At 39.6% G+C, this 26,561-nt stretch overlaps 1 protein-coding gene across 3 annotated transcripts in view; it reads left to right on the top strand.

The window, feature by feature from the left end:
* Window positions 1–26,561, top strand: part of Kdm3a (lysine demethylase 3A) — a 43,696-nt gene that overhangs the window by 8,147 nt on the left and 8,988 nt on the right. For 2 of the 3 annotated variants that reach the window (XM_034511307.2, XM_034511308.2), the window contains exons 4-16: window positions 581–691; window positions 3,444–3,546; window positions 4,328–4,452; window positions 4,693–4,765; window positions 4,870–4,958; window positions 10,791–10,954; window positions 12,708–13,219; window positions 16,709–16,913; window positions 19,319–19,533; window positions 22,597–22,749; window positions 22,883–22,978; window positions 23,294–23,421; window positions 24,784–24,979. In XM_034511307.2, coding sequence (XP_034367198.1) covers window positions 581–691; window positions 3,444–3,546; window positions 4,328–4,452; window positions 4,693–4,765; window positions 4,870–4,958; window positions 10,791–10,954; window positions 12,708–13,219; window positions 16,709–16,913; window positions 19,319–19,533; window positions 22,597–22,749; window positions 22,883–22,978; window positions 23,294–23,421; window positions 24,784–24,979 — 2,170 coding nt within the window. Of the gene's footprint in view, window positions 1–580; window positions 692–3,443; window positions 3,547–4,327; window positions 4,453–4,692; window positions 4,766–4,869; window positions 4,959–7,907; window positions 7,961–10,790; window positions 10,955–12,707; window positions 13,220–16,708; window positions 16,914–19,318; window positions 19,534–22,596; window positions 22,750–22,882; window positions 22,979–23,293; window positions 23,422–24,783; window positions 24,980–26,561 lie in introns of all 3 variants that reach the window. The other variant, XM_034511310.2, reaches the window with a different exon arrangement.

The raw sequence follows: 26,561 nt of genomic DNA, 5'->3' as shown, positions 1-26,561 counted from the left end.
ATTTCGCTTTACCTACATTGTAATTGTGGAGCAAAAGCGATCTATGGATCTGGAGAGGACAGACCAGATTACGTAGATACAAGTTGGAGCTTGAAGGAGAAAGAGTTAGGAAGAGTTGGAGAAGCTGGGAATCAGATGGAAAGCTGCCAGATTGTGCAGGATGCTAGTGAAAGCTCAGGTTTTGTCTCTAAGTGAAAAGTCACTCTAGGTGTTTGAACAGTATAGAGCTGTGGTTGTGTTTCACCCTTTGTATTTTTTTCCAGCTAAGAATTTTTAAAAAACATACCTTGTCTCTCAGAAAATCATGTATATACTTCTTTCCCACTTAAGTTTTGGGAAATCATGGATTTGTAGACCTGTGTGTTCATAACTTCCAAATGTACATCTGGTTTAAATTACTGGGTTTAAATAAATGTTGTAATATGGTGGCAGCATAAATGTTAGGAAATCCTTGCAGTAAATAAAAACTTAATGGCTTTATTACTTCTTTATTTGTGGAAAGTTGTCAGTTCCTGTTTTCAGAATGATGTTGATAGTAGTTAAAATGACATAACAGTTTTTGTTCTGTTTTTGTTTCTAGATGTACAAATCTCTGCTAGACAAAGCTGGCTTGGGATCCATAACTTCTGTTCGGTTCCTGGGAGATCAACAAAGTGTATTTGTTTCCAAAGACCTTTTGAAACCTATACAGGTAAGGTATTGGAATGGTATTTAACATATAAACAGAAGTTCTTTTAATATGAGAAGTCAAATACTCTTATTCATTGCCCAAGTGCATAGGCCTCCTCGGGAAGAAACTTAACAAAGTTGTATAGTATAGTATCTCTTAGATAGCCTGTGGGTTTCAGAATTAAGAGGATAACGGTATCATATTGATGATGTGCGGTGTGGAAAAAGACAGATAGGTGATAGGAAGGTGATTTTTCGAAGTTACTGTTTACATAGTGTGCTGTATGCAGTCCTCATTCATGAGTCTGAGCTTTATCTAGTTGCTCAAGTGTAGCTCTATACCACAATTGTTGTTACCATTCATGGCCTGTGTGGAGTCCTGCACACAGCAACAGTTTGTAGCTTCCTAATGCCAGTCTCAGCTGAAGTCACACACAGAGATAGTCTTCTGCATTTTTATCTCAGCTTTGATAGTGTAAAGAATTTCATAGTGCATCTTAGTGGTGCTCTTTGTTTCCCCACTCCATTTCATCCTTTGCTTCTTTTTTTCTTTGTTTCCTTCTTTCTTCCCCCACCCCCTTTTTTTTTCTTTTTGTGGGGAATGGGTAATTTCATTATTTTAAGTGTCCTTAAATGTTACAATGCTGTCTGTTGCAGGAAAGTATTGAAGAAAGAAATGTACATTAGATACTAAGTTTGGTTTAGCCATGAAGTTCAAGGTTAATGGATGAACAATATACTAAGTAAGATAGCTGTATTTGAACAGATGTACATATAAGATAAAATTGTTGCCTATTGAGCAGTTGATGAAAATGTGACTAGAGGTTGATAAAACCTTGTATTTCTCCTCAGAGTAGTTGCTCCATGTTCCCTAGTTCAACGTTCTTAGCAATTTGGTAGTCAGGTCTCACCATCAGCAATAGTCACAGTGCATGTCCAATCAGTTTGCAAAACTCAGATCTTTTTTACAACGATAAAGCTCTTGGATCTTGCTCATAGGTGATTGGTAAGAATTTGATAAAAGGGAGGGATTGCTAACAGTGATACAGATGTTTTACTTTCTTAGTAATAAGAGTAGTTTTTATTTCTGGGCATTGCTTTCAGAATTTACATCTTCATGTGTCCTTGCTTTTTTAGTGAAAGCATTCTTAGTTTTGTTTCTTAAGACTGAAAAGATCTAGGTTGAAATTTTTATTTGTTCTTGGGAAAAATGCACTGTGGATTATCAGTGTGAATGTAACTACATGTTACTGTCAACATAATTTATTGAAGGGGATATAATGTGTACCTTACTTTTTCCTGAAAAATGGTCAAAGTTTATTTCCTTAGGACATCATCTTGTAGCTAGACACTTCAGTGAAGTTCTGTGGATATAAGATTTACCTGCTTGCTCTAAAGTAATGTAGGTTGCACCTGAAAGACCCTTTGACATATGCAGAAGTTGAAATTGAAACTCTTGGTTTGCCTTGACATTGAATATGATAATCTGTGAGTAAGAAAAGGGTTTCTGAACCAACTGACATATTTGTTGGGCCCTAAAATCTCCTGGGTGAACTAGAGTTAGTCTGCCTCCTTGGAGCCCTGCGCAGGTATCTGTGTTGTTTTGGAGTAGGAATTAGAGACTCATCTTAACTGCAATAGTAACAAATGCATTAAGGAAAACCACCCACATCTGAATGTTTATTAGGCATTGACTTTGAGCATATATGGAGCCTCTAGATTTTATCTGCTGTTACTTGGCCAAATGTAGTTTTTTTCTAGCATAGCCTCCCCTTATTCTGAGACTAGTTGTTTACAGTGGGAGAAATGAGTGAGCCATTCTTAGCTACCAAGTCATAGGGAAAACGTGAAGGCCTGCTACTTCGAGGGCTCTGTGTTTAGCAGGTTTTTTGTTTTTGTTTTTTCCTTTGTCCTGTTAGAAGTTGGGTTTGGCAGGTTATTCCTATTGACAGTTTCTGTATAAATTTATCATAACTGGGTATGCACACAAAACCAGGGAACTGTGGAATAGTGCCAAGAATGGAGCTACTGCCAAGAACAGAGTGTCTCAGAAGAGGCTTACTCTGGAGTCTTAGGCTATTCATTCAGATTTTCTGTTTGTCCCTCCACCTTTTATAACAAGAAAAGTGCATTTAGAATACTAGTTAGATTACATGAGTTTGTGTGAAATAATTTTAAAAACAATTTTGATGAACTGACAGCATGCACCTTTCTTGTGTATTTTCTGGGTTTTCCCCATCCATGGGGTTTGGGGTATAGAGTAATTTTAAATTTGGATTGATCAGTTTGATTTGTATATCATTCTCATAACCAAAATTATGTCATGTCGACTCCTGTTATATATTTTTGAAAACAAATTATTTTTATTTCGTGTGTCTGAGTGTGAGCCAGTTGTTGTGTGAGTGCCCTTGGAGACCAGAAGAAGGCATTGACTTTCCCAGAGCTGGAGCTGACAGGCACCTGACTCGGGCTCTGGGAACCCAACTTTGGTGTTCTAGAAGAGGAGCGGGTGCTTTTGACCCCTACGCCATCTCTCCAGCCTCCCTCTCATAGTTCATCTTGTGCTCCTGACTTGGGTGATTTAAGTTTAGTCTGTTAAATACTTGTAATTGTTTAGTGGTTGTGACTTTTTGACCTATTCAGTTCACTGGAGTTGCAGTAGTTTGTTTGGTACAGTCAAATGGTTAGTAAATACTGTTTAATCTGATTGAACCAATTTGAAACATTCAACTCTTAACTTTCATAAACAACTCTTTTGGTCTTTGATTTTGCAGGATGTTAACAGTCTTCGGCTTTCCCTTACTGATAATCAGACAGTCAGTAAAGAATTTCAAGCTTTGATTGTAAAACATTTGGATGAAAGCCATCTTTTACAAGGTATGTAAATGACCTGCTGTTGACAGTGACAGGCCTGTAAGAAGCTAGGATTTAGAGTTTTCACTCACTCTTCATTGAAAGAAACGTAATTTTTTTTTTTTTTAGGAAACTTTTTTTTGGATGTTGGAGATTGGAAATTTCTTTTGAATTTAAAATCTTTTAAAATTTTGTTTGTTGCTTTCTATATGGTACTATGTGATCAGCAGATTAATTTTATGCTAAAGCTCCTGGAATTTTGAGAGTTCAAAGGTGACACTTAACAAAACCTGGCTATATTTTGACATAGACTTGCAGTTTCTGTCATATGAAGTCAATACAACATTATTTGGGAGCTGGGTGGTAGGTGGTATCTTTTGTCATTAATCCCAGCACTTGGGAGGCAGAGGCAGGAGGATCTCTTGAGTTCGAGGCCAGCCTGTCTATACAGAGAAACTCTTGTCTCAAAAAACCATTTAAAAAAAAAAAAAGCCATTATGTGGTAATCTATTTTTTTTTTCTATTTACTGTTACTGGTTTCTCAGTCAGCTTCATAGCCATAAGCTTTTGCTTTAGTTTCTTTCCTTTTTTTTTTTTTTTTTTTTTTTAACTTTAGCTTTTAACCCCTTAGGAGTTCTCTTGCAGATTTCTGCGTTAGATTATTCTAAAACTACAAAAGATAATGAGTTCACTTTTGATGAATCCTTTAGTATTTCTTGGTCCCATAGACTATGGTAATGTAAATTACCATATTGCTACTCCTGGGAGAGAGAATGGAATTCTTTTCTTTTCTCTTTTTTATAAGGTGACAAGAACCTTGTTGGTTCAGAAGTAAAAATTTATAGCTTGGATCCATCTACTCAGTGGTTTTCAGCAACTGTTGTACATGGAAACCCATCATCCAAAACTCTTCAAGTCAACTGTGAGGAGGTAAAAGTAGTGATAATTGATGTCATTGTACAGTGTAGACAATTGTGCAAAACAGCTGTGTTCTGGATGGTAAACCCTTTCTTCTTTTATAAAATGTTAGAGTTAGAAATAAAAGGCATTACTGTTGTGGTAAAATGAAGTTATTTGTCTGGTATCCTATTGCCATGTTAGTTATGTTAATTTTCAAGTATTGTTCTCAACATTTACATTTTTTCCAGTGTCTTTGTTTTATTTTTTAAGATTCCAGCACTGAAAATTGTGGACCCAGCACTGATTCATGTTGAAGTTGTACATGATAACTTTGTAACATGTGGTAAGACACATTGATTAAATAAACAATCTTTCTTTGTCCTTCTTTCTTTCTCCTCACATTAAGCAAAAGAAGGAAGCCTATTTATTCACTATTCTATATTGCAGGTAATTCTACAAGAATTGGAACTGTAAAACGCAAGTCTTCGGAGAATAATGGAAGTTCAGTTTCTAAACAAGCAAAATCTTGCTCTGAGGTAACTGATTTATTTTTATTACCGTGTGAAACATTGTTTAACTTTAATATTGCATGGCTAGTCTTTAATAGTGATGGAGCAGTTTGTTTTGTTCTGTGCTGTCTTGTCTGCTGTTACAAGTTCCAGATCTTGGCCATAATTTCTATACTCAAGCAGATGGAGATAATATAAGTTTCTGGTTCACTATTTTGGTGTATCTAAAAGTTTCATTTTTTTTTTTTTTTTTTTAATTTGGTTAAAATTTTCAGTATGTGACAGTTTTACTATTAGAGTTGATTTTGAAGAGTTGTAGAGTTAAATTGGAAATTTGCCTGGCATGAGAGGAAGGGAAGAGCCTTAGGATTGGGAGATCGTTGAAATGGGACCCTTAGCTCATGATGATGACATTGCCCATTTGTGATTAAGTATACAGATGTATTACTTTTTCAGAATAAATGGCTGATTAATTTTTGGCTCAAAAAAACTTTTTTATGGATGCCGTGTAAGTTCAGATGTTTTATTTACTTCTCTTTCGGAGTACTCTTCGGGGCTGTTTCCCATTTTGTCATTAGGACCTGTTATAGGACAAATAAATTTTACAGTTTAGGTATCTAAATGCATATGTGTCAAGTGAATAATTTCCCATATTATCATGTTCTGGGTTAGAAATTTAAAATTGACTAGAATACCAAGTAGACTGCTTATAGGATTTAAGAGGGACCCTTAAATGTTAGGGTATTAAGGCATGGAGAGTAAAGTCAAGGAAAGACTTTAGCCTGGGTTCTAGATCAAGGGCAGAATAGACTACAGGACCAGGATGTGCTAATTTGGGAATCTATGGCCATTGATACTTGATCTAGAGGTTCCTGAACCAAAGTGATGAAAATCTTGCTCTTCCTTGCAAATGTCTAGGTTTGAACCTCTTTAGTGGAGACTCGGATAGTTCTGGAAAAAGTGAAGAGGTCATTGTAGAAATTAATTAGAAATTAATATTATGTGTCTTTATTTAATTTCAAATATACCCATCCATGAAACCAGAAAGATGGTGTGTTTATTGTGTGTTAGACATCTGGAGGACAAGAGGCCTGGGCAGAGAAAGGAAGGAAGCACCTTCAGAGGTAGAAGGGATGCCTTGGTTTAGTCTTGGTGTGATTTGGGAGGAAATGACAGTAGGAACATGGGCACTAGTGAGGTTGATGGTATTACCACTGCAAGTGGGTGTGAAGAGAGATGGTAACCTAAGAGGGTAGCATTAATATGGCTTGGTGGAAGACTAGATGTTAGGGCTGAGGAAGTAGGGGAATAATGAATGCTTGCGCCTTGGAACATACCAATTCTACTTTACAAAGCTCAAATTATGTGGTCAGGTATAGTACTGTGTAGTTTCTCAGTATAGGGAGGGTCTGAGCTGTTAGAGATCCTTATTCTAGGAGAAATAGATAGTCGTAAAGGACTATAAACAGGAAATGATTGCAGTGCATTTTATGGTTAAGCTCACAGAGAATCTTGCCTGGTAATTCAGTGTTGTTAGAGGCTGTGTAAAAGTGGGTAGAATTATAGCCATGAGATTTTGACGTTGGAGGGATTGTTGACAATCTGTTACAGAAGTGAGTAAAGGCCAGTTGACTGAAAGTTACCTGTTCTGAAGAGTGCATCAGCTTACATAGAAGTGTGATGACTTCTGATGAGTGTCAGGTGGGGAAGGGGTCAAGGCATAGGGATGGTATACCTTGTTTGGACATTAGAAAATTATCCTGATATGCTGACAGAATTGGGGTCAGTAGAGACTTCTTTGGTGTGTGTGTCAGTTCTTAAGGTGCTGGTAGGGCAGTTAAGTCTGGTAAACAAGGAGGCACTTGTAAAGTGTGCTGCCACATAGTGAGCCTCTGCCTGACTCCCTCTGATAGGGAAGGAAGCAAGACATCATCTCTGAGCACATCTGTACTATCTGTTCATGCTCAATAAATTTGTGTGATCTTGAGCTCGTTGTTGGACACAGTAGAAACTGTAAAACGTAAGCCTGAGCTTGGGACTAGACATAGATTACTAATCTCTACATGGAAAAGGAACAGCATTCCATATTTTAAAAATATCAGTGTTCACTGGGCAGTCTGAGGCAGGAGGATCACTTGAGTTCGGGTTATAGTGTGATATGCTCATTGGATGTCCACATTAAGTTTGTCATCAATGTAGGTGAGCTTCTTGGAGTAGGAGACTAAGAGAAAAATGTCAGCTTTAGTTTTTAAACTAAAGTCATGCTATTCTAAAGGAAATTGAAAGGGCTGAGTTTTACTCGAGTGTTAGAGGCTTCAGGAGCCTGGTGCTATTACCTTAAAATTTATGGTTAGTCAAGAAAAATACAGGGAAGCAAAGAAATGGTACCATTTCTCTGAGCACCGTCCTCTGAGCCTGTCTTTCATGTACTACAGAGGCCTGGTGTTAGAATGTCTCTTTTGAAACTAAAAGATTATTCCTTGATTCCTTGTAACTATTTTTCCATATCAGTATTCTTTTATATTCTGGGTGATTTCATAAACGAGAAAGTTTTAGAAACACTGGCCTGACCTAGATTTTACGAGAACTGATGAAGTAAAGAAATGACTAAGATCAAGCAGTTACTGTAGATGTAAGTGACAGGTGAGTACAGTAACGCACTTGGCACCATTCTCCCAGTGCTTGCACTTCCCAAATACATGGATGGCACTGCCACAGGCTTGCTTTTAGTGTGGTCTCTGGACGACAGGAGCATAGGATTAGGAAGGTGAGACGTTTGCCTGTGGTGTGGTTAAGATGAACGTGTTTGCCAGTGTGACATCTGGCTCCTTGAAGGTCTTCTCTGCCCAGCAGACTATTCCTCAGAGTATGACACTGCTTGGTTAATTGGGAGAGTCTGCTGAAGAGTGTGAGCCAGCAGTGACTTTTTTAGAATACTGTCGTACACTCAATTATATTATCTCCGTCTGCTGGCAGGGAGGAACTATTGCCATGACTGGTATAGAAGACCTTCAGGGAAAACTCTTCAGGTAAGAAGAAACTTTGACCTTTGTCAAGTCAGAGGCCAGTGCAGAAGTGTGTGCCTGATGATGGGTTGTGGATCAAGAGTTGTGTCCTTGTTAAGTGGAGTCCTAGGCAGGGTATGGAGAGGTATTCATTCTTCATTTCCTTTTTTTTTTTTAAAAAAAAAAAAAAAAAAAAAAAAGCACTCTTAGTTAAGGCTAATTCTGTTGCACAGTGACATAATTGAGAACATCTGTACAAGATTTTATTGCTTTAAGAGAGCTTATCTCTAAAATTGACTTTCCTGTGTGTCAAGTACTGTAGTAAATGTTACCATCACTGTATGAACAGGAACAGTGGCTAAGAAGTGCCAAAAACTTGATTTCAAACCAAGGTTTGATATCAGAGTCCAGTGATTTTGCCCTCTGTGCTGCTGCTGTTGTTACTTTTCTCCAAATCCTTTCCTTTTGTGGTGAATCACCATTATAAAAAGAGCAGATTCCTCCTATTTCCCCTCTTCACTCTATCTCTCCTTCCAAGGAATATTTACTGCATACTATATAGGAGATACTGATGTATTGTGGTGAGCATGAATACGGCCTAACTTCTCAAGTAATTTGTAACACTCACCTCTAGCTACTTAGGAGGGTGCGGCTGTGTCTGTCTCCCGTCTGGTCATTCAGACACGCCACCAGGGCTCCTGACATGCTCTATGTCTGGCTTGATGAGTTCAGCAGGAAATAAAGGAGCGGGCCTGTGCTCAAGTGTACATTGTGAGGATACTGAGAACAGCTAAATAAAGGAGACTTTCAGTGTGATGGGTGCTGTAGAAAGAAAGGGCTGGCTATAGGACACTATTTTACAGTGAGTAACCTGAAATTTTGAGGACATTAGTCAATTTAAGGGTAAGAAGATGGACCCAGCCAGCTAGTGAAAACACTTGGTAGAAGGAATAGCATGTACAAAATCCAGGCTAGAAAAGGCGTTTAGCATGAGTGTTTGCAGATAAGCCAGTTGAGTAGAAATACTGTGGGCAGAAAGCAGGGCTCATTGAGATGGGAGTGATAGTTGGCCAAAGGCTAGACCACATGGGATTCTAAAGCTTGGTCTATGGTGGGTAGGATCATCAGAATTGGGATTAGCAAGAATGAAGAGAAGTCAGACTGCTAGTCTGGGAGAAACACAGTAGGGTTGTCACAGAAATAGAAAGATTCAATGGATATATTGAAAATGGAGGCTGATTGATTGACTTATTGATTGGATGTCGGGATGAGGAAGATGGGAGTTTCTTGACTTAAGCAGATTGATAGATAGTGAACAGAGTAAGAATATATGTATCCTATAGTTTATAATGTAAATTCTGGAGCACGTTGGTTTTGAGGTATAATTGAAGAATAAACATTAGTACAGTAACTCTAGATGTAGTCATCTAAAGGAAGGGAGATGGCAGACGGAAGAAACACTTGATAAATGGAAACCTTGAATAAGCGTTTTTAATGATTTGGTGATTCAGCTTTTGGAGACTACTGATTTAATAAGTGATTATCAAAGAACTGTATGAAAGTATAGTCAAAAAACACCTTTAAAAAAATAAACTAATTTTTTTTTTATTTAAAAGATTAGGAGAGAAGCCTAGAATAATAAAGTTGACTGACCCAAGAGTGTAGCCAATGCCCCTGCCCTAACAAGTAGTACAAAACTAACAGGCAATCAATGTATAATCAAAGTTGTATTGACAAAAACAGTGTCAGAAAGAATTAGATACTTTAGGACCTAAAAAGTATTTGAAACAATGCCGGAATTTTTGATAATTAAAAAATTCTTATTTTGGGTGGTTTTTATTCTGTGCTAGATAGTCTTCAAGGCTGCCAGAATAAATGAGAAAATGACTTATGAGTAGACAGCATTGGGTGTGTTGACAGTTGTCAGGTTTTAACAACTTGAGGAAAGCTCTGTGTCATAGTTTAGATGTTACTAGGTGTGGATTTGGTGAATGCAGAGGTAATCGTGGGATGACATAACTGAGGAGTAGGACTGATGTGCAGTTGAGTTTTACTCTTTAAGATGGTAAAGATGGTAGACTGACTGCACAGTCAGTCATACACAGGTGCTCTGGGCACAGTCAGCCGTACACAGGTGCTCTGGAGTTTTTGTTTTTTGGTTTTTTTCTTCTTATAGTAGGAAATTCTGTTTCTGTAGCTAAATATGTGGACCCAATATTTTTACTTTTACAAAGGTAAAATCATATGGAAAGGGAAGGGGGAAAAATATCCTAGCTTTTTCCCATAGGCCAGTCATGACTTAATATTTTTTCCAGCTTGGGGTGACCTTTGTGATGAGCCACATAAGAACAAGAATCGTGTCCTCAGTCTTTATTGCATTGCCAAGGCTTATCGTGGTCCCAGTAGGTTCCACTGCCTACAAGAGTCCTAAGTGGTCTGGTCTCCTGCCAATCTACGCAGTAAGTGCGTGGTGGGCACTCAAGTCATGTCCAGATGATTGCATGTGAAACAGCTACCATTGAAGCTGTCACCTAAAAGTTCACCTCTATGCATTACATTAATAAAGCAATTGCCACATCTCTTCCTCATACAGTGACAGAGTTCTGAAAAAGATCAGCTTGTAATCTTACAGGATCACTTAAATTTTGTGAACAACAGAGTGCTTTATTTACAGATACCACATAAGTGTCCTTGGTATTCAATTTATTACTTGTGTATTCTGCTGGTCTTTATTTGGCAGTGGTATTGTGCTTACTTAGTATTAAACAAAGGAAATTACCTTAAATTTCATTAACATATGATAATTCCCACCTGGGACTTTGTATTTAATGTCTGTTGGTTTGGTATCTTTTAGGCCTCTCCCAGTATGTGTCCTGTACAGTCTGTTCCCACAACAGTGTTTAAGGAGATCCTGCTTGGCTGTACTGCAGCAACTCCATCTAGCAAGGACCCACGGCAGCAGAATACTCCCCAGGCAGCCAATTCTCCACCCAACATTGGAGCAAAACTTCCTCAAGGGTGAGTAATGCTTTGTTCAAAGTATTCAGTCACAGAAATAAATCACTTTATTCATAGCTCATTGTTTCTGTCTCTGATTCCCTTGGTGTTTTCATAGGAGCTCCTTGGGACAGATTGATCAGGGGCCTTCAAGTATTAGAGGCACCCAAACATGGAGGAAAAGGGAGTAAATTGGCTGTATGTAGAAGACTTTGATTGATGGGGGTGTGTAGGAGAAGGCAACATGGTTACAGTGAGGGTTAGCCTGGCATGCATTGAACCCCAGTGATAGTCAAAATGGGGTTATGGAGGAGAGCATAGATACATGGAACCAGTGGCTTCTCTGTCAGGTCACAGGTGAAGAGAACAGTGTGCAGGTTAGAATTTTAAAGTAGACAGAGGAAAGGATCTCTCGTGAGAGAGTGGTGGCTTATACGTGCACTCGATACAGACTTGAAGATATGGGTCAGAGTGACTTGAATGTAGAAAAGTCAGTTTAGAAGACAGCTGTAAAAACGCATGGGAAAGAGTATATTAATACACACACAGACACGTACTTGCATGTGTATATGTGTGCTTGAAGGGTGAGACGATAGGAAGTTTAGTGATATCCAAACAAAGATTTCTAATTTAAATGTGTAAATGAGAAATACTTGTCTAGGATGAAATCCCAGATTATAAACAGCAGCAGCAGCAGCAAGAGAAGGAGTATAGAAATAAGAGCTTTCTGTTTGGCCAGGCAGAGAACTCGAGTATAAGTTCCCTAATAAGTAATGGGAGGGCACTGTAGAGATGGCACAGTGGCTCAGAGCACCTTTTCTTGTAGAAGACCTGGGCTCAGTTCCCAGCACCCATATGGTGGTTCAGATTCATCTCTAACTCCAGTTCCAGGGGGATCCAAGGGCGCCAGGCACACAGGTGGTGCATTGCACATATATACATTCAGGCAAAACACAAAAAAGAATAAATCTAATAAAAACAATACATTGTATAAATATATGGAGATTTCAAAAAATAAAAATATTTTTAAAGAAGTAGAAGAGTTAATGAATAACTTCCCATGGACAAACAAGTAATTAGTTTGTCCTATTTGCTTTGGGTCCTGGCCACTCGTGGTGGCTTGTTATTAATAGCAGAACAAGTGTTTTATGCTGCCTGTGGTTTGTAGTGTTAATTTATGTTTCATATCTGAGGGGATTTCTATTATTTATGATATACATACATATTATTTCTGATACACATTTAAGCTTTATCTTGATATCTGTGCCTGCCATGAGTTTGAGTTTTCAAGTTTTGGTAAGCAAAAATACTAGTTTTCTCTTTCAAATTTAAATAATATTTTGTTTGTTATATAAGAAACTTTAGTAAAAGTTTTTCTGAAATAGAAAAAGATGAGATTAGATAATTGGCCTTGTGTAGACTTTTAATTTGACACATTAAAAATAACTAAATTTCCTAACTGCTGTATACATTTGCTGGCTCCATATGATAATGTTTGTTTTGAACTAAAGCTAAGGTTCATTACGCTGTAAGAAGTAGAGGTCATGACCATGCAGGCAGCATTTACAATTGCATTTGTCTGAGTGTGTAAGAAACTTTTCCAGAGCCACAGATGGATTGTTCTCAACCCCAGCCCACAGAAACCTTTCCAGAATTTTCTCTCACAACAGTTTTCTTTTTTCTGGCTGGTTGCTATAGCAGCAACTTGTATTGTTTTTAGGGTGATGAGCGATAAGAGAGATCTAGATGCTACCTTTTCTACTCTGTTTTTCAGATGTCATAAGCAGAGTTTACCAGAAGAACTTTCTTCCTGTCTAAACACAAAACCTGAAGTACTGAGAACAAAACCAGATGTCTGCAAAGCAGGATTACTTTCTTCAAAATCTTCTCAGGTTGGAGCTGGAGACTTGAAAATTCTGAGTGAGCCCAAAGGTAGCTGTATCCAGCCTAAAACAAACACTGATCAGGAGAGCAGACTGGAGTCTGCTCCGCAGCCAGTCACTGGCCTTCCAAAGGAGTGCTTGCCTGCAAAGACTTCCTCTAAGGCAGAACTGGACATTGCCACCACTCCTGAACTGCAGAAGCATCTAGAACATGCAGCTTCCACATCCGATGACCTTTCAGATAAGCCAGAAGTGAAAGCAGGTGTCACTAGCCTTAATAGTTGTGCAGAAAAGAAGGTCGAACCTTCAAATTTAGGTTCCCAGTCACAGAATTTAAAGGAAACTTCAGTAAAAGTAGATAATGAAAGCTGTTGTACAAGAAGCAGTAATAAAACCCAGACTCGTAAGTGTTTCAAATCTCAATTGGTAAATGATATGTTTCTTCCCTGTGATGAAAACTTGAGAATGACTAGAAATTTCCCCCTGTGGACTAGTTTAAGTTTTTATTGACTTTTTAATGTTGTAGGGACTCCATAACCTGACTTAAAATGGGTCATACCTTTTTTTGGTGATTGCTTTGTTGTCTTACTGTTGCTGTCTTTGTAACATTGGGGTTGGGGCAGGAGAGGTGGGGCTTTGTGCTCTCACGAGTGTTCAACAGGTGGTAACAGTGAGCAGTTGTTAAGGTTAAGTCTTGGCATACTCAGTTTTCAACCTAAGTATTCTTCGTGCAGAGAAGATAGTATACCATGGTTCCTACTTTCCAAGTTGAACATTCCTAATCCAAAAGTTCATAAGTGTTTTAAATTCAGAAACCATTTGATACCCCAACAACAACAAGATACCTCAAGTGGAAAAGTCGACTGACTTCGAGTGGTAGCATTGTACTAACAGTGTAGTCACACTAAGAATTGTGAATTGTGTTTGCTCTTGGGTCCCATCCCAAGCCATCTCAGTTAAGTATATTCAGTAGTCAAGCCCCAAACCAGCAAATTGACAGCACTTCCGGTCTAAGCATTTTGTGCAGTCAGTCCATTCTAATGAGGGCATTGTAATTAGAAGTGCTGTTACTATGGTTAGAAGATCAAAAGGACCTCAGCATGTCAAAAGGTTCAGAGCTATTATTTGAGTAACCTTGTTACTACTAGGTTGTGTGGTAGGTAACCTTGATACTACATAAGTCAGTGTGGATTTTACAAAGTTATTAAAATCCATGAACTGAACAACAAACTCCATTCAGAAAAAAAACAAAACTACAGTGTCAGCGAGATGGCTCAGTTGTGTAAAGATGTCTGCTGCCAAGCCTGAGACCTGAGTTAGGTCCCCAGAAGCTCCATGTTGGAAGGAGAGACTGATTCCCTTGTCCCTTGAGCTCTAGGTGTGCTGTGACACTTGAGTGCACAAGCAAACCCACACTGATATGATGGCGGCTTCTGACAGCAGAAGGCAGAAGAGTTAGCTTGACTTGGGAATCTTTTTTTTGTCTAGTGTTGGTTAAAATAGAGAAATATCTTTGCCTAGGGATTCTTCCAACCCAGCTTTGTCATTTTTGAGGTTCAAGTTGGATAGAGCAGTTAGTTTGCATAAAATTAATTACGTAAAACACATACTGTTTCTTAGGAGTTATGTAACTCCCAAGAGAAAGTGAATATTCATAACCATGTATCTGTTCTATTTATTCTTTTTGAGTCATCAGTCCTCACAGCTTGTTTTTAAAGCAAGTCATTTCAGTTTCTGGAAAGAGGCCGTGAGAATCCTAGTTGAGTAAATGTGGCGGGCTTGCGGCGGCGGGTACCGAGGCAGCTTATCTCACTGCCGTGCAGCTGCTGCTCATCTGGACTAGAGTATGCTGACCCACCCAGTGTGGACCACTGCATGTGCCCACTACAGTGGCCTGTGGACACAGAAAGATTCTGGGAAAGGATTCTGTTCCCTTGCTTTACTTAGGGGCTACAAAAAGCAAAAGCCACCTACAATCAAGTACCTGTCTTTGTGTTCAGTTTGGCACCTCAGAAATGTGCTTTGGCACTTTTGCTTTTCTCACTAGCCTAAGACATTGCTGTCCTTACTAAGCTTCATTTGGAAAGTTTAATTTACTAATCTGTGGATACTTCTTTTAAGCCAGATCAAATAGAATAACCTGTGGATTTCACCCACCTATACTGTGTGGAAGCCTGGCCCAACTCTAAAAAGATGGTGTCTTTCAGTATCTGAGTAATTAAAATTGTATCACTGCTACTATTTTTTGGTGTGTTACAGGATATTTGATTATTGTACATAGAAAACCTAATTGCTTGCAAAATATAAAAAGCTTAGTTAGATAAAGTTGGGTGTGTCCCAGAGGAATGCAATTGATTTGGGTGTGCCTCTAAAAGCCTCATAGGAAAGAATGCTAAAGAATGGTAAATTCCTGCCTATTATAAGGCAAATTGTTGGGAGAATTCTTCTGGTCTTTGTGACTGGAGGCAAAATATGCTGGATGACCTTGAGCTACCACACCATAAAGGTGAAATGGTTTGGCCCTTACTGACTTGGCTCAGCACCCTCTTCCCCCCACATGATGAAGGTAACTTGGCTCAGGCAGTCCAGGGTGTAGGGGAAGAGCTAGAGACTTCTATAATAATTAGACCTTTGAGATCTTTCTGGCCCTGGCCTCTATATTTTGGGAGGACTGGAAGAGCATCATGGAAGGAGCTCCTGGTAAGAGAGAGGGATTTTCTCTGTGGGCTTGTAGGAACCACAGAGAAGCAGCCATCAGTGGGGGGACAAGGTAAAGCAATATCTAGGAAAGAGAGCTAAGGAGTCCGTCCTTTGGGGTTTGGAGGAGCTCAAGAGAAAGGTAGGCTAGCTCTGTAGAGTGACATGGATAGAAAGAGACTTTTAAAGAGCTAGCAACTTAGTTGTAGTTTTAGCATCAGGCTTGTGCGTAGATATTTTGTATAATAGAAAGAAGAAAAGAAGGTTATCTCACTGAACTAGCATGTTTTTAATCTTAAGAATACCTGTGTTTTAATTGATAGAAATATTTAGCTAAACCATTACAATTTTTCTCTCTTTTGGTTTCTCTTTCACTCTTCATTGGAGTGAGGGCTGACAGCATTGTTTAGTATTTTATAGTGTGCTTTTGTTTTGAGTTTATTTTTGTCTAAGAACTCATATACCCAGACTCCATTTGGAGCCCTCAGGAAGGTCTTTTTCTGTGAGATACTCTTATGGGTCGTGGACGCCTCTCCTGCTCAGATGGCTACAGTAACTGACCCTTTGCTGTGACAGCTCTGCCTTTTCCTTTAGACATTAACATTCCCTTTTCTAATTCTTAGGCCAATTACCACGTACAGCATAGAATCTGAGTTTACTTAGGGTCTTGTTTTTAACCAGTGCTCTTAATCCTAAAAGGAGGCTGCCCGTGCAGCAAGTGTAAGGCAGGTGATCCCGTGGGAAGGCATTTAGTCACTAGCTCTCATTTTGTAGACTAGCAGGAGAACGATAGGGTTTTATTTTGAATAGCTTTTGTTAAGGGTGCTTTATGAAAAATACTTTAAACTAGTTTTTTTTTTTTTTTAAGCATGCAAAGCAACAGAGCTGCCATTTACTGAGGCAGGCCTGGGGGCATAACCAAACCCTGAGTATCTTTAGAGACCGCTCCTGGCAGGTTGCTCTCAACTAGCATTGTGAAGGTGGTTTAGGTGGCCAAATTGTTTGTTTACAAAGACCAAAACTTTGCTTAGTTGTTCCTTTAATTATCTTTTTTTGGGCTGTTTTTCAGAAATCTTAGCTGAACCAAAAATAGAAGTGTCACTACTTTGGGAATGTTGACTCTTTACCAGAATTCAGTCAAATGTTGATGTTCTATTCAGAGATGTGACTTTTTTTTTTTTAATTACTTTCCTAGCTCCAGCCCGGAAGTCAGTTTTGACAGACCCAGATAAACTTAAGAAGCTACAGCAGAGCGGGGAGGCCTTTGTTCAGGATGATTCCTGTGTCAACATTGTGGCGCAGCTGCCCAAGTGTCGGGAGTGTCGATTGGACAGCCTGCGCAAAGATAAGGACCAGCAGAAGGACTCGCCAGTGTTCTGTCGCTTTTTTCACTTCAGGAGGTAAGGTATTTGTGAGGAAAGACTAAGGTAATCTGGCCTCTGCATACTTTTTCTTCTCACAGAACATGTAGAATATAGAAATTATATTTTTACTATGTGTTTGATAATGTAGACCTTTCTGTATCTTACTCTTTTACACCTTTTCCTATACTCCCCAGGCTAGCCTCAAACTCTGTGCAGCCAGGGATGACCTCAAACTCCTGATCTATCTCCGTTTCCAGAGTGCTATGATTTACAGGCACTTACCACGCTTGACTTAATTTGGTACTAAGAATAGAACCCAATGCATGCTGAACACAAGCATTCTACAAACTGCATTAAGTCCCCAGCCCTCTTTATGTATACCAAGCTAAATCTCCAGATCCTTTTCATATCTATAGCAAAAAAAAACATATTAAAAGTACAGACTTCTCAGATAATTGTCATAGAAAAATGCACAGGTAATATTCTCTTTATAGTGAATTTTTAGTGTTTAGTCAGAAATTTTTGGCACACCTAGTTGGTGTATTGTATAAACTCTTTTGAATTTTCACCAAAGCATAAGAAGGAGTATCCATCTTCTGCAAATACTTTGGAGTTTCTGTACTATATGCATTAGAACTATTATATAGCACTTTGTCTCGTGATAACCTCATTGCCCACATCTCTGACCCTGTATTCTGATGGGATGTCTAGGGAGTAGCATTGCTGGGTCAAGTGTGTGTTAAGGCTCTTCGGCCAAACTGCCCTGCAGAAAAGGTGCACCACTGTCCATGCCCACTGGAGCGTCAAGCATGCCTGTCTGTATTTGCCTTTCTTGGTTTTTTTTTTCTTCCATTCAAATTTGTTGACATTATGTAATTCATTGACTTTTCTCTTTGTGTGTTGCCTCTGTTTTGTTCTACTCCTCTTTAAATTAGATGAGTTACAGTTATTAAGTACATTTGTCAGTGCACCAGTGAGACACAGTAGCATAGTCACTGGTTACCACGATGAACCCTGGAGTAAACAGAAGAAATTAATCATTAATAAACTGATGGTTTAAAAAGGAGACAAAAAGAAATAAAATTGCTGCTTTTTCTAAATCAGTATGTTAACAATGCTCCCTCCCATAGATCATTAACAATTTAAAATAATTTATACAACTTTACTAGAAAGATGCAGTTTTATAACAGAAGTGTCAGAAAAATTAATTGCCCTAGGAGTATAGACAATGTATCAGTATCTAACGGCTTAACAGCTGTTTATAATTTAAGTCTTAACCTCCTCTTAACCTCCACCTCTGATCAATGTCTCTTACTCTACCAGCGGTATTATCTTACTTTTCCCATTAGCATATATTCCCACTGTACAAACACATGAATTTATGATGGTCTTTTCATACATGTGTTAAATACTGTTTTTCTCCTGATTACTCTCTCATGTCCCCTTCTTTAGTCCTTCCCATTTCACAAAGAATTCTTCTTTGACTTGTCTTTTTTTTTTTAAATGTTTGCAGTTTTATAATGAAACTTGCATATTTTTATTGTGCTGTTCAAAAAATAAGATTTATTTTATTCAAATTCCTTTGTCTGTAGTGAAGCAACTTTGTTTTCTGTTTTGAGACATGAAGTTCTGCATATAAATAAAGATTAGATAGTACTGTTTCTCAGATATCAAGATATTTTCATGTTCAACTATAAACAAGTGGTGCTTTTGTCTCTTCTTGCTGTCTTTGTCTATTAATCTAATTTAAAATATAGTTTTAGATGTAAGTTGGAAATTATTGCTGAGCTGGATTAAATAAACAGGCCATTTAGATCACACTTCTATGTTTCATATTGACGTACACTTCCAGCTACAGGCAAAATGTTAGGTTTTAAAAACTATTCAAAACTAATCCATAGCTTCTCAAACCTTCCACATATTGAGAGTGCATTCTGAGAATATGTTCAGCCTGCCTGTCTATTTCTTAGGTTCTGAGTTCCATCTTAACATTTCCTTTTGAAAGTCTTAGGAGCTCACACTCTAATGAGCCTCGAGGGTGTGTATGGACAGCAGACACCCTCAAATCTGTGAGGTTCTAGCTGCAGTGCTTCTAGTCAGATATCTCACTTTCTGGTTGTTGGTTTACTTATTTTTGTTACTGTCTTTGCTGTCAAGACCAGTTCTAGTAGATTGTCTACTGGAGGCTGCATGATAAAATTGGCTTGAGTACAAAATACACATCTCTCTCCTATACCATATGTAGCCTCCCTTTGAAGAGAAAAATGGTGATTAGTGTTTGTTTTACTTAGTTTTTTAAATCCTTCCAAGTCACTAGCAAGTAATTGGCTACTATTAGCCATGGAGAGTACAGAAAACCAGGAGAGGCTTTGTTGGCTGAAATAGTATTTATGTGGTAATTAGAAGTTATAAATCAATCTTATGTGTTTTTCCACTTCCAGGTTACAATTCAACAAACATGGTGTGTTGCGGGTAGAAGGCTTCTTAACACCAAACAAATACGACAGTGAAGCAATTGGCCTGTGGCTGCCTTTGACCAAAAATGTTGTGGGGACCGATTTGGACACAGCAAAGTATATCCTAGCCAATATTGGAGACCACTTCTGTCAAATGGTGATTTCTGAGAAGGAAGCTATGTCAACTATTGAGCCACACAGTAAGAGCATCTCTTAGGGGGCAGGATGTTTGAGTCCTACTTGACTTCTGTTTCTGACACCTAAGTTGCACGGATTTTATTTTCACCAGTAGTCTAGGTGGATACTACCATGACATTGTGGTTTTCCTTTTATAATAGGTTTCTTCTGAGACGTTCTATCTGGAGTTTGTTGTGAGACAAAGGTGTAACGTCTCCTTTTGGTTTGAAGGGTCAACCTGAGTTGTTAGTGGCATTTGCACAGCCTTTCCAGAAGTGCAGGCTCACCAGAAGGTGGGATGACACCTCAAGGTTGATTACAACAAAAGATTCTTAATTCACAGTACATATTAAAGACAGTAAGACCAGGTAGGCATACCCTAAGCCTCCTGAGTCCCACTCTGTGGGTTAGGTCCCAGCATCTGAGTGGAACCAGCTCAGATGGAGTGAGTTCTTCCCACATCCTGGTTTGAAAGGATAGCTGCAACTGCTAGCTCAGTTTGAAGCTGCCCTCTACTCGTTTGGAGCACTCCTTCACTATCAGGAAGCCTAGTATGTAAGAGATGGACTGCCTTTGCATCATCACAAGGTAGTGTCTGGAAGGATAACACTTTTCTCTGTGTACTTGCTCTGGAGAAATAAGATATCACGCCAGAAGTGCCATGTATCTGTCATTTTGGATTCTGGATAACAAGTATGTTTGAATGGCAGTGTCTATACCATTCCTAAGAACTTTAGCTGTACTTACCATAAACAACTGCAGCAAAATACTTTCAATAAATGTGGATCCTGTTCTTTATTTCTCTAGACTTTTAAGAAGATTTATATATTTTTATTTTATGTGTATGAGTGGTTTTGCCTACATGTATGCAAATGCACTGCAAATGTCCCTGGTGCTCACAGAGGCTAGAATAACTCGAGGAATTGTGTTGTAGATGGTTGTCAGCCTCCATGTGTGTGTTGGCTAAACCTGTATACACTAAGTGCTGGGAACTTAAACTGTACTGTCTAACCTTCATTTATACCCAGCACAGCAATCATTCATGTTTCAACAAGACAGAAAACAAAATTGATTCACTCTGGACAAAGGAGTTTGAATAAAGGGAACCTTTTTAAACAATAGAAACATAAATTTCTCTATAAAATTGTAAACATTAAAAAACAAATCAGGTTTTCTCTTGCATGCAGACCTTAAGTTTGGGGAAAAAAAAAAAAAAAAAGACATCAAAGCCACAGTGGGATTCTCCGTGAAGTGAGAGGGACTAAAGAAAGGGGGTGTGAGGGAGTGGTCAGTTCTTTACAAGAGCAGAAAGTACTCTTAACTGATAAGGATGAGCCATCTCTCCTAGACCTACCTCCTAGATTTAAGCAATGGAAGGAATCCAGACATGTTCCTGGAGGTCAGGAACTCCTGGAGTTACTTTGAATGTGGTGGGGACAGCTTTAGAATTACGCTTCTATTCATGTGTTAGAAGTCAGAGGTCTATTTAAACTTTCCTCTGTGCTCTGGATAGAGTAAGTGACACAAGTTTCCCATTACGCTGATGGGTTCCTTCTGAAATAGATCTGGGTAAAAGTAGTGCATGTAAAGAAACTTGACTTACAATGGCTGCTCTTGTGCCAGTCTACATTTGACTGCAGTGCATAGACACGTCTTTGAAATGTATTAGTTGCTTCCTTCCTGATTAATCAGACCTGCTTTAGTAAGTGATAATGGGGTTTTTCTTTTTTTGTTATTGTTACCTTTTGTTTTCTCAAACAGGGAGTTGTTATTTAAAAGTATAATTAAGGAATTTTCTCTTTGTAGTGGATTTTTCTTTCTTGGTTTTATGATTATCCTGTTCCTCTTACATAAGAAGCTGGTTGACTTAGAGAAGGAAATGAAATACCGTGGGTGATAATGAAAGAGGTCATCCTGCCAAGAAGGCCTAATCAGTCCTTAGCTTGACCCTGACAGTACCAGAAGGTTTAATCAGTCCTTACCTCAACCCTGACAGTAAGAGCAGGTGCTCACCACAAGTAGTGGCTAGGGACACTCTAATTCAAACAAGTTGGACTGAGCTCATAAAACCTTATAAAATGCCTCAAGTTGTTGGTATTGTGCCTGGCCTGTTTCATTATAGTACAGTAGTAGCTCTTTGTTGGTGGTTGGAATGAGTCAGTGTAAACTGAAATGTCATTTGGGATGTGTTCAGGGTAGAGAATTAATTCATGTTCACCACAGACTTGGTTATGAAAAAAAAACGTGTGTCTGTGGAACAAGAATGCACCAGTGTTGAACCAGTGGATGCTGACTTGACTTCTGTTCAGTAGCACTGGCCTCCTGTCATTCAGAGCAGTGTTCCCCTGCTCCTACTCCTGGAAGCCTTCTGATACTGATGTGGCCATCTTATTATATACTCCTCCCTTTGCGGGGAGGGCCTCCAATTGGTATATGTAGTCAGAAGCCTGTTTCTCCAAGAGTGGAATGGAAAATGTGGCTTTGTAGAGTCCTGGGTTGTTTCTTATTTTGCTGGGTATTTGAGTGTGGATCAGTCCTGTGTACCAGCAAGTGTCATTTGTGGCCCTGCATAATCAGGTTTCTAACTTAACAAGTGAAGGACATGACTTTGGTACTTTATACCCTACAGTAACTTAATACAATGTTTCCTTCAGGACCTTTTAGTCTTTGTGAATTGAGGGTATCTGAAAATGCTGATTATTGGGTTGCAATTTGAATACATTTCCCCCCTTGGAGAAAGTATAGCCCCTGCAGCTTTGAGATTGTAAAAGAACTGGTGAGGTTGGAACTGTGGTAAGGATACGTGTGGGTGAGTTCCAGCTCTGTACCTGCTGCTTAAGCACAGTCACTTCCTCCAGGAGGAAGAACAAAATATGTCTGGTGCAAACAGGCCTGAGTAGGTGATGCTGACACCCTTGGACAGGCAGATGCTGAGGGACAGCAGAGCTTTATGAGGCAGAAGCATCTGTGCTGAAGTTGAACAGCCCAAGTGGGAACTGTAAGCACAGGAGTCTCATGCTCCCACCTGTGTTTGGCTTCAGAAACCCTCTGTACCTCAGGACTAAATGACTTATTGATTTTTGCAGGGCAGGTTGCTTGGAAACGAGCTGTCAAAGGAGTTAGAGAAATGTGTGATGTGTGTGACACAACCATTTTCAACCTGCACTGGGTGTGCCCTCGGTGTGGGTTTGGAGTGTGTGTAGATTGCTACCGGATGAAGAGGAAGAATTGCCAACAGGGTGAGTGAGAACTTGAATCTTCTCCACTCCGATACACTGGACTTCAGTCTTTTGTTGGTTTGTGGTTGATGGTTTCTGAAGCACTGGGGTTTCGAGGTTCATGGAAAAGTTACCACAAGTCCGTTATTTGCAGGTGCTGCCTACAAGACTTTCTCTTGGATAAGGTGTGTCAAGAGTCAGATACATGAGCCTGAGAACCTGATGCCCACACAGATTATTCCTGGCAAAGGTATTTCCTGTGAGGCAGGGATCACACCCCACCCCCTTCACGAGTCTTGGGTAACTTACAGGGGCTTTAGCTTGCTTTTACTTTGTCTGATAACTTTTAGTATTGTCCTAAAAGTACTCAAGAAACATGTTTCATATCCCTGCACTTTTAAAGCATAGTAGAAGGAAAGAAAATGTACACTTCAGAAAGGCAGGACAAAACAGAGGGACTGGAACATCGTGCTCTGAGAAAAGCATTCCTATGGGAAAGTCGTCTTCTGCTGTTAAGGCCGTACATGTAGCTGTCTTTAGCACTTGCCTCTGTCTTCTGTTTTAGCCCTCTATGATGTTGGAGACATTGTGCATTCCGTCAGAGCAAAATGGGGTATAAAGGCCAATTGTCCCTGCTCCAGCAGGCAATTCAAGCTCTTCTCAAAGCCAGCCTTAAAGGAAGACCTGAAACAGGTATTGCTGCTAATGCTTGCCTCACTGTCCTTAGGATTTCATCTGTTTCTCAGCTCACCCAAGGGCTTCTGTCCCTGTGTTTGAAAGGAACACACAGACAGCAGTCAGTCTGGGGAGAGGCTCCACTCACGCCTGCCTCTCATTCACTCGGCTCTCCTCAGTCTCACTTGTCACATCACTTGTGTACTTTGTGACTTCTTAGTGTGTTTGACATTGTTGTTCTTCGAAAAGAAAAACAAAATTGAAATTTTTAAATTTTAGTATTTTTTTCTTTATAATATCAGAAGAGTTGAAAATGAGTCCTTCCTTCTGTTGCCGATATTTGATCCCCTGGTGCCTTTCCTTGTCGGTATCCTTACCATCACAGCTACTCAGAGCCTCTTTCCCTCTCTTACCCAGTAGTTATTGTTCTGCCTTGTGTTTGGGAAGTAAACTCTGTGTGTTTTCTAAAGCTGTATTATTGAAGGAGCATGGCCTTAGAAAAGCTGTGGTACTTGGTGCCAGAACTGAACTTGAATTCTTTTTGTTTTAAGAAAAGGTCTCCCTTATCCTGGCTGTCTTAGAACTGGGTATGTAGCCTGGGCTGGTCTCAGACTCACAGAGATCTCTTGCCCCTGCCTCCCTAGTGCCAGGATTAAAGGCCTGGTGAACTTAAATTCTTTTCTGCCGTCTTCTGGAAGGGTCACTTTGGCCTCACACCCTGACTTTCTCATGTTTCACCTTGCTCACGAGTGAGAGCACATGGTAGAAAGCACTGGTAACTGGAGAGGGCAGAAAGCCAGGACTAGGACCACCGCAGGAACCTGGATATTCCTTTTCTTTCTTTCTAATTTATGTGTAAATTCACTGCAACTGAGTAGCAGTAAATGGTAAGTTGTGGTTGTTTGTGTTGGAGTTCTTTGAGGAGCAGCTTGTCACATTTAAAGCTGCAGTTAGAGCATCCTCTGTGCTGACTTCTGAGCCCTCACCTTCCTGCACACTTCATCCTCTGACTCAGTACGAATGGTTTGAATGCTGCTGCTCTAGATTCTGCTGAGTTCCCAAGGAACGTAGGCACAGATCAATCATTTTAAAGCCTTGGTGTTTGGGGCTGTAGGGATATGTGTAAGCCTGGCTGGTAAGTGAGGGCAATACCAAAGTATGTCCATTACTTATCTTTTGTTTTCATTAATAATACTTAAATCTAAAAATTAAAATCTTTGTCTTATCCTTGTTCTGTGTTATTACTAGAGGATTATTCTAGTCACAGTAGCTGGGGCTATTGTGTGACTGTGTTAGCTATGTATTTTACTGGCAGGCTTTTGGAGAAGAAGGAAAATGTCAGTCTTCAGCTTATACCTGATTCTCCTTTTACATTTACAGACATCTTTGTCTGGAGAAAAACCAACTCTCGGGACCGTGGTCCAGCAAAGTTCCCCTGTGTTGGAGCCAGCGGCTGTGTGTGGGGAAGCAGCCTCCAAGCCAGCCAGCAGCGTGAAGCCCACCTGTCCAGCCAACACTTCACCTTTAAACTGGCTCGCCGACCTTACCAGTGGGAATGTCAACAAGGAGAACAAGGGTGAGTTTCCCTCCTTCCTGAGGTTTTGAGCACATTACACTATAGACTTAGCAGCTAAACTTGGTGTGAGAGCAGGACTGGGATGCTGCAACATGGAGGTTTTCCTGCTGTCACTCAGGTACACACCCCTGAGATTGGACTGTCGTCACCTCATCCAACTCAGGTGAAGCTGAAATTATGTTTGGTGATAGTAGAGTGGTGCTGAGACTTCTTACTAGTACTACTGACATAGCTTACACAAAAATAGCACATTCTGGGCCCTTTCCCCTTGTTTATCTCCCTCCCTTTCAGTTCTGCCTCTTCTCTACTCATTTCTTTCATGACTTTCTGTTTTGTGTCCTGTAGAGTTTAGCTAGGACTGTCTGTATAATCATTGGTTTGAACCCAGCTGTTAGAATGTGGCAGGCTCTCTGGTGATTACTCTAGACTCTTAGCTCATCATTGAGTAGCCAAGCCCTGGGAACCACTACACACACATCCATAGCTAATTATCGGGTAGCCTGATCTGTGTGGCCAGTGCCAGTAGGAGATAAGGCTGTGACTGATGCTCAGGGCTGTGTGGTACTTAGATGACATTTCATAGGCCTTCTCCACATTCCTTAGGATTTTTGTGTTCCCTCTTCCTTCTACATCCATGAGCCTGAGTTGTTAGACTTGTTTCAAGTGTTTGTTCACTTTCTGCTGTCCTGTCCTGTCTCAGTGTACTGTCTTCTTTTGCATCTTTGTCTTACAGGATCTGGACTTTGGGATCAGATAAAGTTAGATAAGACTTTAGGTCATTTTGCTTTCTAGAAAGAAAAGTTGAAAGTCAATTGTTTTGTACAGACATCTTAAAATTTTTCTGAATCAGCCTTGTGATGGTGGTGGATGCCTTTAATCCCAGCTCTCGGGAGGCAGAGGCAGGTGGATCTCTGTGAGTTTTAAACCAGCCTGATCAGAAAACAGAGAGTTCCAGGATAGGTAGGAATACACAGGTGATCCTTGTCTTGATAAAAAGCCTTAATGAGATTTGAATCCATAAAGGATTTGTAAGTATGACCATCTGCAGATATGTACATGTAACTGAACATGTAGAAGTCGGAGAGGAAAGTGCTGTGATGGAGAACCCCGTGAGGCTTAACTCTGGGTGTTTTTATAAATCAGACTCTGAAATTAAGACTGGAAAGGGAGGGAGGCTGTCTCACTATGTTGTCTGGTTAATCTGAACTTAGTTGATCCTATATCAGCCTCCTGAGTAGCTGGGACACATGTGAACACCACTACCCTTGGCATGACTTATTTCAAAATTGTTTTAAGAGCTTCACTCTGTATTGGGAGTAACATAAAGGTTCTTTTCCTTCTAAGCACTTTACTAGGAGCACTGACCAGTGTGCTAAGGCCATACACAATAATAACTAATTTTTTAAAATACTATTTATAGTTCTGGAGAGATAGCTTAGGGCTTCAGAGTGCTTGCTGCTTTTTCAGAGGACGTAGGTTCAATTCCTAGCATTCATGTGGCAGCTCACAAATCTGTAGTTTCAGTTTTAGGAGATCCAATACCCTTATCTGGCATTCATGGGCATCAGCAGGCAAGACACAC

This window comes from Arvicanthis niloticus, chromosome 9 (assembly GCF_011762505.2).
Source record: "Arvicanthis niloticus isolate mArvNil1 chromosome 9, mArvNil1.pat.X, whole genome shotgun sequence".
Lineage (NCBI taxonomy): Eukaryota > Metazoa > Chordata > Mammalia > Rodentia > Muridae > Arvicanthis > Arvicanthis niloticus.
This window is presented reverse-complemented; position numbering and strand designations above follow the sequence as displayed.